Source organism: Nothobranchius furzeri, chromosome 2, assembly GCF_043380555.1.
Source record: "Nothobranchius furzeri strain GRZ-AD chromosome 2, NfurGRZ-RIMD1, whole genome shotgun sequence".
Classification (NCBI taxonomy): Eukaryota; Metazoa; Chordata; class Actinopteri; order Cyprinodontiformes; family Nothobranchiidae; genus Nothobranchius; species Nothobranchius furzeri.
This window is the reverse complement of record NC_091742.1, coordinates 90,439,369-90,454,505: the sequence shown is the minus strand read 5'-3', so window position 1 is coordinate 90,454,505 and position 15,137 is coordinate 90,439,369. Positions and strand designations below refer to the sequence as shown.

The 15,137-nt window shown below is 42.0% G+C and overlaps 1 protein-coding gene across 1 annotated transcript; it reads right to left on the bottom strand.

Moving 5' to 3' along the window:
- Positions 1-211: 211 nt before the first annotated feature.
- Positions 212-14,267, bottom strand: LOC107372727 (gastrula zinc finger protein XlCGF57.1). Its single transcript, XM_054748660.2, has 4 exons — positions 13,975-14,267; positions 13,716-13,878; positions 13,482-13,584; positions 212-4,606 (listed from the first exon to the last, which is right to left on the bottom strand). Exons 3-4 carry the CDS (start codon positions 13,489-13,491, stop codon positions 2,901-2,903), a joined length of 1,716 nt encoding a protein of 571 aa, XP_054604635.2. The 5' UTR covers positions 13,492-13,584; positions 13,716-13,878; positions 13,975-14,267; the 3' UTR covers positions 212-2,900.
- Positions 14,268-15,137: the final 870 nt, after the last annotated feature.

The following is a 15,137-nucleotide window of genomic DNA, read 5'->3' as shown; positions in this document are numbered from 1 at the left end:
ACTTAGCTTGTCTTCGTCATTTATAATTTTATATTAAATAACTCTGAGCACCACCCAGTTTTGTCTGTGTGAACTGGGACACTGGATTTAATATTTATCTTCTTCTCAACGTAATCAGTCATCAAAGTTAACACCACATTTTAATCCAAAGGATGAATTCTTGACAGAATGCGCCGATTATTCCTGAGAATTGCTAGACAATGATCAGGCGTTATTTACGTTTTGTGACTTTATTACAAAATCAGTTAATACATTGACAAAAGGACCAAACACAGCTTATAGTTTCATACATGGAATTAAGAAAATTGTTAACTTAAAGCTTTATGGCAGTGATAGGAAATAACTGATCCGTAATGAAAGAGTAAATTTGGTGACACCAGGATTATAGAAAATATTAGGAATAACTTAACTAAGGAGAACAAGTGCACGTGTGTGTGTGTGTGTGTGTGTTCCTATGGGTATACAGTTGTGGTCAGAAGTTTACATACACTTGTAAAAAATATAATATAATGGCTCTACTGAGTGTCCCGATATTTCAAAAACTCTGATTTTTCTCTGATAGAGTGATTGGAATAAATACTTCTTTGTCACAAAAAACATTCATGAAGTTTGGTTCTTTAATGTCTTTATTATGGGTTAACAGAGAAAAGTGATCACATTTGCTGGGTCACAAATATACATACAGCAACATGAACTAGCAATTTTGGTGACTTAGAAACGTGTCAGTGAACTGAGCTTCATAGCATGGCCTCTTAACTTCTTGTGAGTGATTATGAGTGACTACAGCTGGTGACTTCCCTTAGGCCAGGTAAATAGGGCTCATTGGATACAAACGCCCACAAACGCTACAATGGGAAAGTCAAAGGAGCTCAGCATGGATCTGAAAAAGCAAATTATTGACTTGAACAAGTCAGGAAAGTCACTTGGGGCCATTTCAAAGCAGCTGCAGGTCCCAAGAGCAACAGTGCAAACAATTGTTTGTAAGTATAAGGTGCATGGCACTGTTTCATCACTGCCAAGATCAGGAAGAAAACGCAAGCTATCACCTGCTGCTGAGAGAAAATTGGTCAGGAGGGTAAAGAGTGAACCAAGAATCACCAAAAAGCAGATCTGCCAAGAATTAGAAGCTGCTGGAACACAGGTGTCATTGTCCACAGTCAAACGTGTTTGGCATCTCCATGGACTGAGAGGCTGCCGTGCAAGAAGGAAGCCCTTGCTCCAAAAGCGGCACCTTAAGGCTCGACTGAAGTTTGCTGCTGATCACATGGACAAAGATAAGACCTTCTGGAGGAAAGTTCTGTGGTCAGACGAAACGAAAATCGAGCTTTTTGGCCACAATGCCCAGCAATATGTTTGGAGGAGAAAAGGTGAGGCCTTTAACCCCAAGAACACCATGCCTACAGTCAAGCATGGTGGTGGGAATATTATGCTGTGGGGCTGTTTTGCTGCCAATGGAACTGGTGCTTTACAGAGAGTAAATGGGATAATGAAGAAGGAGGATTACCTTCACATTCTTCAACATAACCTAAAATCATCAGCACGAAGGTTGGGTCTTGGGCGCAGTTGGATGTTCCAACAGGACAATGACCCCAAACACACATCAAAAGTGGTAAAAGAATGGCCAAATCAGGCTAGAATAAGGGTTTTAGAATGGCCTTCCCAAAGTCCTGACTTAAACCCCATTGAAAACATGTGGACAGTGCTGAAGAAACAAGTCCATGTCAGAAAGCCATCAAATTTAACTGAACTTCACCAATTCTGTCAAGAGGAGTGGTCAAAGATTCAACCAGAAGCTTGTGGATGGCTACCAAAAGCGCCTAATTGAAGTGAAAATGGCTAAGGGACATGTAACCAAATGTTAGCACTGCTGTATGTATATTTGTGACCCAGCAAATGTGATCACTTTTCTCTGTTAACCCATAATAAAGACATTAAAGAACCAAACTTCATGAATGTTTTTTGTGACAAAGAAGTATCTGTTCCAATCACTCTATCAGAGAAAAATCAGAGTTTTAGAAATAACGGGACACTCAGTAGAGCCATTATATTATATTTTTTACAAGTGTATATAAACTTCTGACCACAACTGTAGGAATACAGGAGTGTGTGTGTGTGAATAAGGATTCGTGTGCAGCAGAGAAAGAAGATAAATCTTGATAGATGAGAATTTGGATCGAAAATAACGAGCCATAAAAGTTTGTCTAAATTCACTCATTGGGCTTAGCAGGAAAAGTCAGCCAGATGAAAATGATTCACAGACCTTCTTCTGTCGCCAGGAGGGTGGCCAGTAGCTCCAACCGCCTTGGGTTCCTGGCTCATGGCCTTTTTGTATTAAATGTTACTGGCTCCCTGTTCGGTCAACGTTGGTCTTGAAAGGAGAGGATGTGGTAATCCTTGATAGTGGCTTGACTTTTTGGTTCCTTCACCTCTGCGGCCTCGAAACGTGGAATTCAGATCACGGGCCCAAATTATTCCAAAACGGAGCCGAATCATCAAACTGTGTTCCAAATAGCTTTTACTTTTAAGATGAAAACTTGACGAAAACGCAGACTTCCCGTAGGAAGTCAAAACAAAACAACGGAGTTGCTTCTAAGTTTTTACAGTAACTTTTGAGAGCTAATTACATTAAAGCGCTGGGTTCTGCTGGGCCAGCTGGAAAACAGCCTGCAGGGAATGAGCTTAAGGCGTCCTTTGTTCTTAAACTACTGCCACGAGGTTTGGATGAGTGCTTATATAACCTTTTGGGCACGCCCAAGCAGGTTAACTATGAAGTGATCAATGTAACCATGGTTTCTACAAAGGAGACATGCATGGAAACATACACTGCGATATAGCTGTCAGTTGTACACTGAATTTACTGTTGCAGTCACACCGCTAATGTTATGAACCACAGGCTCAGGTCAGTGAATCTTTCCATCTCTAGCGTGGACTCTCAAGTGTCTGTTTAAACTTTGCTTATGAGTAAATCGCTGTCCACAGAGTTCACAGGCAAACAGTTTCTGTCCTGTGTGGACCCTCATGTGAATGTTTAAACTAGTCTTTTGAGTAAAACTTTGTCCACAGAATTCACAGGCAAAAGGTTTCTGTCCTGTGTGGACTCTCATGTGTCTATTTAAAGTATGCTTATAAGTAAATCTTTGTTCACAGAGCCCACACACAAAAGGTTTCTGGCCTTTGTGGACTCTCATGTGATTGTTTAAATAAGCCTTTCGAGTAAACCTTTGTTTACAGAGTTCACAGGTGAAAGATTTCAGTCCTGTGTGGATGCTCATGTGTCTTTTTACATATCGCTGATCAGTAAATCTTTTTCCACAGAGTTCACAGGCGAAAGGTTTCTGTCCTGTGTGGACACTCATGTGAATGTTTAAACTTGTCTTTCGAATAAATCTTTGTCCACAAAGTTCACAGGCAAATGGTTTCTGTCCTGTGTGGACTCTCATGTGATAGTTTAATTTTGTCTTTTGAATAAATCTTTGTCCACAGAGTTCACAGGCAAATGGTTTCTGTCCTGTGTGGACTCTTATGTGATAGTTTAAACTTGCTTCTTGAGTAAATCTTTGTCCACAGAGCTCACAGGCAAAAGGTCTCTGTCCTGTGTGGACTCTCATGTGGCTATTTAAATGGGCCTTTTGGCTAACTCTATGTCCACAGAGTTCACAGGTAAAATGTTTCTGTCCTGTGTGTATGCTCATGTGGGTGTTTAAATGTACTTTTTGACTAAATCTTTGTTCACACAGTTCACAGGTAAAAGGTTTTTCTCCCGTGTGGACTCTCACATGTCTGTTTAAATGTGCTTTTAGGCTAAATCTTTTTCCACACAGTTCACAAATAAAAGGTTTCTGTCCTGTGTGGAGCCAAACATGTCTGTTTAGACTTGTTTTATTACTTAATATTTTTCCACAGTCATTACAACTAAATGTGGTTAGTTCTTTTTGGACTTCACAGCTTGAGTCTGCATGTTGCTCCACTCTAACATTGTTCTTCTTAACCAAACAGCCTGAAGACCTTATTGCTGAATGACCTTTCACCCTCACATGTTTCTGGAGAGACCACTTGTGAAGAAACTGTTTACCACACTCAGGGCAGCTAAAGGATTTGTTGACAGACTTAACACCTGACTCATTCCAGTCACCATCATTGTCCCCAGTTTTAGACCCAGAGTCTGATAGCTCAGAATCTGGATTCACATCATCATCATCATCATCTTTCTTCTCATCATCTCCACTAACTTCAGTCTCTGAAGAATCGAAAATCTGTTCATGAGGGTTCAGGTCTAGGTTCCTGCTAGTTTCTGCTCCTCCAACAGTCTCTGCTGTCATCTGGTCAGCTGAGCTGCTGGTTGGGATATTTCTGTCTTCTATTTGTTGCTGATGAAGCTGTGAGAACAGAGGTTTCTCTTCATCATCTTCACTCTTTACATAAACTACAGTGACTGGAAACCTGACATCATCAATCTCCTCCTTCAAATGAAGCTGCTCTCCCTCTAGACTGCTCCAGAGTTCCTCCTGTTCCTCCTTTATGTGAAGACTTTGTGGATACTGCTGGTCCACACCAGCGTTCTGTTCTTCAAGAGCTTCTTCTTTAACCAGAACCACCTGTTGAACCTCTGTAGGAAACACAGAAAAACATGGTGTGAATTGCTGACTGGTGTAACATCCAGAAAGGGTAAATTTTGACCCATATATTGACCTACATAGTGACCGGTCATCTACAGAAATAATTCCACTATCTAGGTGGTTTTTCTATTCTATCTTCTAACACACAGAAGATTCTGCAGTGCTTGTTGACGTTCCATGAAGACAAGATTATCAAACTAGGTCTCCAAACAAAGGCTGTCCTTTTATCTCAGACTGCTGGATTCCACAATCGGAATAAAAAGTGAACTTTTACAACTCACAAGTTAAATAATCATATGGTTGAATGAACCAGATGACATGGGAAATGTTTGAATAATCTGTGCCTAATTCAGTGAAGTTGAAATGAATATTGTCATTCAATGATCCATTTATGTCTTATGATCAGTACTGTTTGATTTAACAAGTTAACCATTATCTACACTCATACACAATGTTCATTAGATACAAATTAAGGTTAAGGTCATCTCACATAAAGTTTAAAGATTCTTTATCCACAAAACTAGAACAGCTTGTATGTGGAAGGTGTGGTTTTCTGAGAGGGTTTGGTAAAGCCTACAAACATGTCAAATTCTGATTGGCAGAAATGATAACAAGTGGATTATTAAAACTAGAGTGACTTCCCGAGTTATTCAGTTTAGGGCGGAACTCCGAAGTGGCCAATTCGGAACCAACCTCCTTGAGACATCTCTCTTTTGACACACCGTCAAAAATGGGACCCAATGCCTCTCTGCTTGACACTCAACATTAAGGGGTTGGATTGGGGGGTTAAATCACCAAATGGTTCTCGAGCACGCCTGTGCCTGCAGCTCACGGCTCCCCCAGGGGATGGGTCAAATGCGGAGAGCAAATTTCGCACACACATCAGTGTGTGTGACAACTAATGGGACTTTAACCTGTTGGCACACCCCCAGCTGACACAGCCATACGGCTCCTTAAGAGCACATATGTCTTAGACGGAACGAACCTTCCTGCCTGTTGTGACCTGGAGACATCTCTAGACCGGACTGGTCGTACTGCGGTTATTCTACGAACTTCAATGCCTTGAGGTCCACCTAACTTCCTGACATTCCGGATCGGGGTTTGTAGACACAACAGATTGCGTCTGATGTTGTTTTATTAATAATCAACTCTCTAGTTTAGAGCAGACAACAAATTCTTTTACACCTAGATTTCACAATCTCTTTCAGATACAAAGGTTCTGATACACACCTACTTTATACCACACCACCCACAACTCACATTATATCACTGCATATACACTCGCATATCGTTACTCAAAGCTTGCCATGTATTATCATTAGTTTAGAAAAGAATAAAATTCCTTTTAACTATATACCTGACTCTGCCTGAATTAATACGAAGTGTGTTTATGGTCCCTGAACAAGCAAAGAATCCTAAACTCTTTTGGTTAAACATTTAAAGATCAATCAGACTGATATTTCATATTTATATGGAATCATCACATCTTATTGGTCATAATTGTTTGAATGCTGAAAAGCATTCAAACTATTGTTTTCCTGTTTCTCTTTATTCTTCCATATTCTGCTTCCGTACACTTTTTGAACCTCTTCTTCTCCTTCAAATTTTGAGCTATTTCAACAATTTTATATCAAAACGTTCAGCTCGTTAAGCTCTTTCGGGCTATTACTTTTGGCATTGATATCTTTCAAATTGTTCGAGTTATTAAGCTTTTACTGCAAAAAAATTCCCATTGAAATGAATGGGATTGGTCAATTTTCAGCAAATTCCTATCACTTTTTTGACCTCAAACTCTATAGGGTTCCTTTTAACTTAGAGACTTCATTCAAAGTTTAACAAACTCACAAGACTTTCCTGTTTAACATATTAAAGAGGCTTTTTGATATCTTTTACGGATTTTCAAAAATCGCAGGTAGAAGTTGAGGTACGACTTGAAATTTTCAGAAAAATTCACAAAAGTTATAATGGAGAAAGATAGGAGCAGTGACCCTCCCTTGCTCCATTCCCGGCGTTGTCCCGAGAGAACCGTAGGTCCGATTGAAATGAGACATGCGCTGCTTACAGCTAACGAATATACCTTCGTTTTGAGCTATAATTCATGACTGTACTCCAAACATTGTGGCCGTACGGTTCATTTGTTTGAGAAAATTCAAATTTAAAAACAGGTCTCTGCCCACTCTCACTTAAGAATTCCTCACTCTAAATTTTGAACCTCACATCTTCTGTAAACAACTCTTCACTGCGCCCACACCGTTTGGACTACCGAAACAAATTATACCTCAAAAAGTAGGACATTTTGTCAGCTTTTCAGAATGGGTTTCATTTTCTCTTTAAGTTTTACCGTTCTTTCGCTACAAGCCTCAGAAGGAGGAGAGACCCAGCTTTTCTCTCATTGAAACCCATGTTAAAGGATCAGAGATTTTCTCCTCAAAACGGCTTCAGACAGCTAAAACTTTATCGTCATAGCTTCTAGACAATTCATGGTAGGCAAATAAAAATCGGCACAGATGATCATCAAAGTCTTCTACCACTCACGCTTTTTGAATTTTTCAAATCGGTGCAGTACTTTTCGAATGGTGATGAGAAGTTTGACAGGTCCAATTTCACTTCTGAAGGACAGATTTCAAGGGTTCTCTCATTAACAGGAGCATAGGCGGAGATCCCAGGGGGGACGGGGGGGAAGCGCCCCCCCCCCCTCACACAAAGTTACCCCCCCCCCAAAGTTATTGTAAATGTATAAATGCTACCAGTAAACCTGTATTGTCTTCTAAAACCACAACGTAAAAGTTAGTCTGCAAATACAAAACAATGTGTTTTTAATTGTTGAGAAATTATAGTCCACCCCCCCCACCCCACACACACACACACACACACAATTTCTCAAGTTGGTACGGTCAGTCCACACTCGCTGTTTCCAACGGGCGGGGCTGCCGGCTTTGCCTCGGTCACAGCTTCACAGCAGCCCGCAGGCTCACAGGAAGCGGGAATCAAAAAGCCAGCGGTTTCCAGCAGTAAGTCAATTATCTCACACTTGTTCTACAAACTTAAATATGTATGTCAAATGTGGCATAAATGATGCTGGAAGATGAGAGACACAGGACAGGAAAATAGTTCAATAAAAACAAGAAAACAAAACAAAGTGTTGAAAAGTAAAATGTAGGTAGATTTATCTCCACTACACACATGTAATATTTATACATTTGATACAATTCAGATCACCTTCAAAACTCAGTCACACACCCAGGGCCGTTTCAAGACATTTTGGGGGCCAAGGCAAAATCGTCTTCTGCCTAAAAGGAAATGTGCACCCACACGTATGGTACATCAATTCAACCTGCTTGGTCCCAGGAGTCTTGTATTAACTTGATATTGTGCTCTGCGTTTCATGGCAACGTGCTTAGCAACAACATTTAACAACATTTTAGACACAACTGTATCAACATACTTTAATATAGAAATGTTATTCAAAGTTTAAATGACTCATGTGTTATTGTACATAGCTTCATTAATGCAGATTTCTGTCATCTGTTACCATGGCAACACAAGGAACTACACATCACTTTAACCAACTCTCATAGGAATGAATATAAAAAGAAGAATATTGAGCCATTAACAGACTCCTGCTTTTGAATTGTTTGTACTTAAAACTAGAAATAGGTTCAATTTCATTGACCGTCAGAAGGTGGGAAAGTGCCCCGCTCCCTCCCAGCTCCCTTAATGGTTGAGAGAGGTCAATCATCTTCTGGCTAGATGGAATTACACACCCACGCATGTGAGACATCAAATTGATCGGCTTGGCCTAAGGAATCCATCCATCTACACATAAATCCATACATGCTTCTATCTATCCATCCATCCATCTATCCAATAAACCATCTAACATCCATCCGTTATTTCATTCGTCCTACTCTTCATCCATCCCATATCAAATCTGAACATATGTTCATCTATCAGTTTCAGATATCAGCAAATATTTCTAAATTCACAGTCCAGCCAATTGTAAAAATGTACCCGTTAAACTATTCTCATTCAAATGCCAGCTGTTTAACGTTTCACATTTCGAGTTTTTGATAAATGTTCAAAGATTACAATTGTCTGCTGTTTAGCATTTTGATCCATTCTTCGACTATATTCTGAGCTACATTACGCTTGTTGGTGATTTTTGCTTCTACATCTTTAAATACATTCAGCTCATTTTGACAGTTCTGCCTTGTTTCAGCTTCAGCTCAGCTGTTTGGCGGCTTCAGCTTGCAGTTTCGGCTGTCCAGCATTCAAACAGCATTTGTGCAACAAATGCAATTTTTCTAGTTAAATATGCAGTTGTTACGCTATAAAGAGTGACGCTACACTGGTGTAACTTTATATTCACACAAAAAACTGTTCTATTATTGCTTTAGGTTGGTGAGATCAGGACTGACTCAGAAAACAAGACGTACTTGTAAGGTGAACACACGCACGCACGCACACGCACGCACGCACACACACACACACAGCTCTCTCTTGAGGGAGACAAGATGGCGCCCATGAGTGGCTGTGCGTCTGCTAGGCTCCTGATCTGTTTTGGTTATTTGTTGTTTTTTATTGCTTGTTGTCTATCTGGTGCGGAGTCCCTGCTAACATATGATCGAGACTCACTGTTGTCAATCAGGTCCGCGATGATCAACCTCCAGAACTCCGATACCGGACCCGCTTTCCCACCGCCTCTGAAACCTGGCGTTAACCCAGGTCTCGGCCCTCTGTTACCTGTTGGCCTGCCGCTGCCCAGGAGGCCATGGAAGAGGAAACGTGGGAAGAGAGCCGGCTTCTTCGTTCAGCTTCGAAAGATCCTGAGAGGCGAAGCTCTTCCCGATCGCTGCTTCGCGGCTGTGTTGTGGCGGATCCAACAGAAACTTAAAGGAGTTGGGCTGATCTCGCTGCTAAATGGAGCCCCTGATGCGGGACGCTACCTGAAGGCGTGGGAGACAATGAACCACCGCGGGCGTAGCGTGGAGTCGCTACGTAGCTTAGCCCGCCAGCCACCCGCCATTATGGAGCCCGCGGCACACACACCGCCAGATTCCTCCGCGAAAATGATGTTGATTAACGCGCGCTCCATCGCCAACAAGTCTCACATCCTCAACGATCTGTTCCGGACCAAAAAATTAAACTTTTTGTGGATTTCTGAGTCGTGGCAGCGGGAAAATGACGTCACTCATCTCCGTGAGCTCTGTCCTCAAGACTGCTCTTTCTTCTCTGCTCCACGGACCACAAGCCGCGGTGGAGGAACAGCTGTTATCTTTAAGAAACACTTTTCGTGCCAAATTATATCCTCAAACTCCTACAGCTCATTCGAGATGATCATGATTAAAATTGGTCGAGTTCAACCAGTTTATGGAATTCTGGTCTATCGCCCACCTGGATCTACTTCATCCTTCCTGTCTGACTTTCAGGATCTCCTATCTTCAACTATTAAACTAGACAGGATAATCATTATTGGAGATTTCAACATCCATGCTGAGGATCTATCTAACAGCTCCATGAGGGAGTTCCTAAACATGATGAACTCTTTTAACTTCACTCAACACGTGTCTGGTCCCACTCACAGAGCAGGCCACACCCTGGATCTGGTCTTTTCCTACGGACTTCTTGTTGATAAGCTGCAGATAAATGATGTTGTGTTCAGTGACCATAAGTCAGTTTCTTTTCATATTAACCTAAATTCTGAATCTCTTTTACCAGTCTCTGCTAAGCAACGACGTATTATCAACAGTTCTACTATTTTAAATTCCTCCTCCCTCTTTGACTTTGTACCTCCCTCCTCTGATGACGTAGAGCTCCTTACCAACTCATTTAATGAGCACTGCCTCAAAATTCTAGATCAGGTCGCCCCTTACAAAACCAGCCGCAGTTCCAGTACCTCCAGTTCTCTCTGGCTGAACAACCAGATTCTTGAACTTAGACGCTCCTATAGAAAAACGGAATGACTGTGGAAGAGGACAGGTCTGGTTGTTCATGGCGAATATTTTAAAGAACTTCTCGAGTCATACAACGAAGCAGTAGAAAATGCCAGGTCTTCTTTCTTCAGCAACCTCATATGTCAAAATAAGAATAATCCAAAGGTTCTGTTTGATACCATCTCCAGCATCGTGTCTTCTCCTCCGCAGCAGGCTCAGCTATCTTCAGCTGATGACTGTAACACCTTTCTCCACTTTTCTGAAAACAAGGTGCTGAATCTGAGATCCAGCATTCCACCAGCCCTCGTCCCCTCAGGAGGGGAGGCCCCTCAGTGCTCCGAGTCTTTCACCTCCTTCTCCCCAATTGCACTAAATGACTTAACCTCAATAATCAGTCAGATGAAACTCTCATCATGCTCATCAGATATCTTAACTCCCTCTGTTTTAGTCGGTCCCTTGCCTCTATCAGTCCATCTCTGTTGACTATAATCAACAGCTCACTGAGCCAAGGCTGTGTTCCATCTTACTTTAAAAATGCAGTAGTGACTCCTCCCTTAAAGAAACCCAACCTTGACGCCAGCACCACCAGTAACTTAAAGCCGGGCGTACACTGTGCGACTTTTTCACTTTTTTGAGCCGATTTTCCAGTCGTGCGAGAATCCACGACATTGGGGCGAGTTTTGCGCCGAGCGGTCGTGTAGTGTACAGGGGGTTACGAGAGGCGATTAACACCACGTGACCAGCTGCCGATCAGCAGTCGTGAGCTCGCACGGACTTCTGGAGTGTTTAATATTTCGCTCGTCCCTCGTGAGGGTATCGCACTGTTGAAGCGGCGCAGCGAGCAGCTACGATCCAAAATGTATCAGAACCGCTCACGGCGCATGCGCAATCCTGCATCAACGCCGGTCGCTCGCCATTTCCCTAATAACACACGCTGTTCGTTTTTGTTTCTACACGTTTTTTTTTACTCACAAAGATTGTCAAGAAAGCGTGTTTGTCATGTTCACGTCAAATTAAACTGACCACAAAACACAGATTTACTCTTTATTTCGTTTTCCTCATCCAACCCCCATAAATCCCTGTGTGTCCTCCTGCAGCACTCCCAAAGGACAACAGGCAAGACAAGACAAAAAAGTCTGACGTGTTGAGTAAAAACTGCTATTTTTAGCACATTTTTAGGGCCGACGTGTTGCTACCAGACGTACAGTGTGAGCACACGACTCGTGAGATCTGCTCTGCGAGGAAGTCGTACAGTTTGAGCTGAAGCTGAACGCTGCGAGTGAAAAAGTCGCACAGTGTACGCCCGGCTTTAGGCCCATTTCTAAGCTACCTTTCATCAGCAAAGTACTTGAGAAGGTGGTTGAAACCCAACTCAGATCCTGGTTTTCTAAGTCAAAGATCTCTGACCCCTTCTAATCTGGCTTTCTGAAGCAGCACTCAACTGAGACTGCTCTAGTAAGGGTGCATAATGACCTCCTGATGGCTGCTGATGCAGGGAAATGCTCTGTCATGGTCCTGCTTGACCTCATTGCAGCTTTTGACACTGTAGACCACAACGTTCTACTAAACAGGTTAAATGCCCTGGCTGGGATTTCAGGTTCTGCTCTAGACTGGCTCTCTTCCTATCTCACTAACAGAACATTCACAGTGAAGTCAGAAACCTTCTCCTCAGACACTGCCTCTCTAACAAGCGGGGTCCCACAAGGTTCAGTTCTAGGGCCTCTACTATTCGCATTCTATATTCTTCCCCTAGCTGGCATCATTCAGTCTTTCCCAGACATCTCCTACCACATCTATGCTGACGATATTCAGCTCTATATGTCCTTTATGCCACACCAGTTGGACAGGCTGGCCACACTTGTACTCTGCCTGACCCAGATCAGTAACTGGGTGTCCAGCAACTTTCTTGTCCTCAATGCTAACAAGACAGAGACCTTGATCGCTGCACCCCCGGAACTTCAGCCAAAAATCGAGCAAGAAATTGCCTCTTTTTGCCCATCAGCCAAGGCCAACATTAGAAACCTAGGAGTTATTTTTGATCCAGCTCTAAGTTTAGACTCACACGTCAAAACCATCTCCCGCTCTTGTTTCTTTCAACTGAGAAACATTTCAAAAGTCAGTAAACTGGTTTCTACTGCAGATCTGGAAAAAATCATCCGTGCCTTTGTGTCATCACGCTTAGACTACTGTAACGCTCTTTTTACTGGTCTCAGCAAAACCTCCCTCTCACGCCTTCAAGCCATCCAAAATGCAGCAGCCAGACTCCTAACCAAATCCAGCAGACGAGCTCACATCACTCCAGTTTTACAGTCCCTCCACTGGCTCCCGGTAGAATTTAGAATACAGTTTAAAGTTTTAGTCCTGACCTATAGAGCTCTTAACAACCAGGCTCCAAGCTACCTAACTGAGCTTTTATCCCCACACACCACCTCTCGGAAACTCAGATCCGCATCTGAAAACCTCCTGGCTGTTCCTCGAACCAGACTGAAAACCAAAGGGGACAGGAACTTTCAGACTATTGCACCCAGACTTTGGAACGGTCCACCTTCAAATCTCCGTCTCTCTAACACTGTAGAGGTCTTTAAAAATCATCTAAAAACTCACCTTTTCATCCAGGCGTTCCCTCCCTAAATGTTTCAAAAAGATGGCTTTGTTCGGTTCACACCTTCACTTTGTTTATACTCATGATTTTATTTTCTACATTTATCACTGCTATTGTTTTTCTGATGTTTTTATTGGTTAGAGGTATTTGCCCTGATCTTTATCATGTTGTACAGCGCTTTGTGATTTATATCTGTGAAAGGCGCTATATAAATAAACTTTTACTTACTTACTTACTTACTTACTTACTTACTTACTTACACACACACACACACACACACACACACACACACACACACACACACACGCACACACACACACACACACACACCTGTGTCCATGCTGTCCAGGTCCAGGTGGTGAAGAACACACGATGAATCAGTCCCAGATCCTGAAGTGGTAGCAGGTTTTCTTTAGCCGTGTTTAGCTAACAGCTGCAATAGAAACAAAGCAGGAGAGCTGATTAAGATGCTGCTTCAGAACAACGCAGGAGATTGAAGATCCAACGCTTTGGCTCTGATCAGCTGAGGACAGATCCAGTCTGGAAAAGAGGACCTTTGCTCACCAGAGTTCACGGAGTAGAGCTAACCGCTTTTTCCTCCAGAGTCACATTCAGATTCGGGGCTTTTCCGTCGGAGAGTGTGAGCAGGATGGATCAGAGAGCGAGCAGCGATCCTGCATCATGACCAACTCAGATGAGCGAGTCTGATAGAGGGAACCTCTTCAATCTGATGAAAGCAGCAAAACGAGCGCGTTTCTCAGAGAGGCCAAAGGAACAGCAGCAGATCCAGAGGGCAGGAAGTCTAGAGAAAAGCTTTTCTCACCCACAACCTGATTCTGGAGCTCCGATTGTCACGAAGACCGCAGAATATCTCCTCCGGTTCTGGAAAGAACTCCACCAAGTTGTTGAGGAGGAGAAGAAAGTTTCCACAGCCTGGTGAGAAGATTTCTGCAGCAGCAGCAGTTAGTCGCTTTAGCTGATCAACTCTCCCAGAGACTGAAGTGAAGACATTTTTACTGTAGAGCCTCAAATATTCTCCTCACACACCAGAACAACAACAAGCTAGCTCTGCTAGCAGCTTCCGGTTTCTGCTTTTTCCGGTGGTCGGTGACCAGCGTGCACTACCGCCACCTGCTGGAGCAGAATAAAACACACCTGTGTGTTCACACAACTTGATAACTTTAGGCAAAAAAAATTTTTTTTCTATATTTTACAATATTTTAAACTTTTATCCAGTTTCTTTAACAGAGCTGAAAAGCAGGTCAAGACTGTTTCTTCATAATCGTCATTATTCAAATCTGACCATGTCTCTTCACCTAAAACCAAAGTGAACAAGTTTTGTTGTTTGTTTTGTTTTTCATGTAACCAGCCCTGAGAAGTAAACATTTCTTTTGCTAATTTGAGAATTGTTTCATGCAATGATTGATGAGGCCACTCACTGTGAGTCCTGATAGGCAAGAGTAAATAAAAGAATAATGCTCAATATAATACATGTTACACATATAACACATTAAATATAATATGATAAAATAGTATACAGCAATAAAATACTCAAAATACAAATATAATAGTTCCCATTTATCAACATAAGAACAAGACCGGATACTTTAGAGACACTAGAAAATCAGCATATTCAACCGTGCATTTGTCTTTTAAAAGAAGAGCCATTTCATCTGGAAATTGACTGATCTTAATTTCCTTATCAAATAAATTAATTCCACACAGAATTGTATTGTTAGGAATTTGGAGCTTAAGTATTTGAGTGGCCAGAATAAATAATCTGGGTGAGACTTTGCAGCCTGGATGAATTCCTCAGGACATTCTAATGATAGGCGTTATTTCTGGTACAGAGAAATTGATTTCAGTATAAAACATTTTTACTATATTGTAGAATCTTCAGCCAAACCCCATTATCATCAGAGTTTATGTAATAAAGTTAGGTTTTAATGAATCAAATGCTTTGTAAAGGTCAAGAAATTATACCAA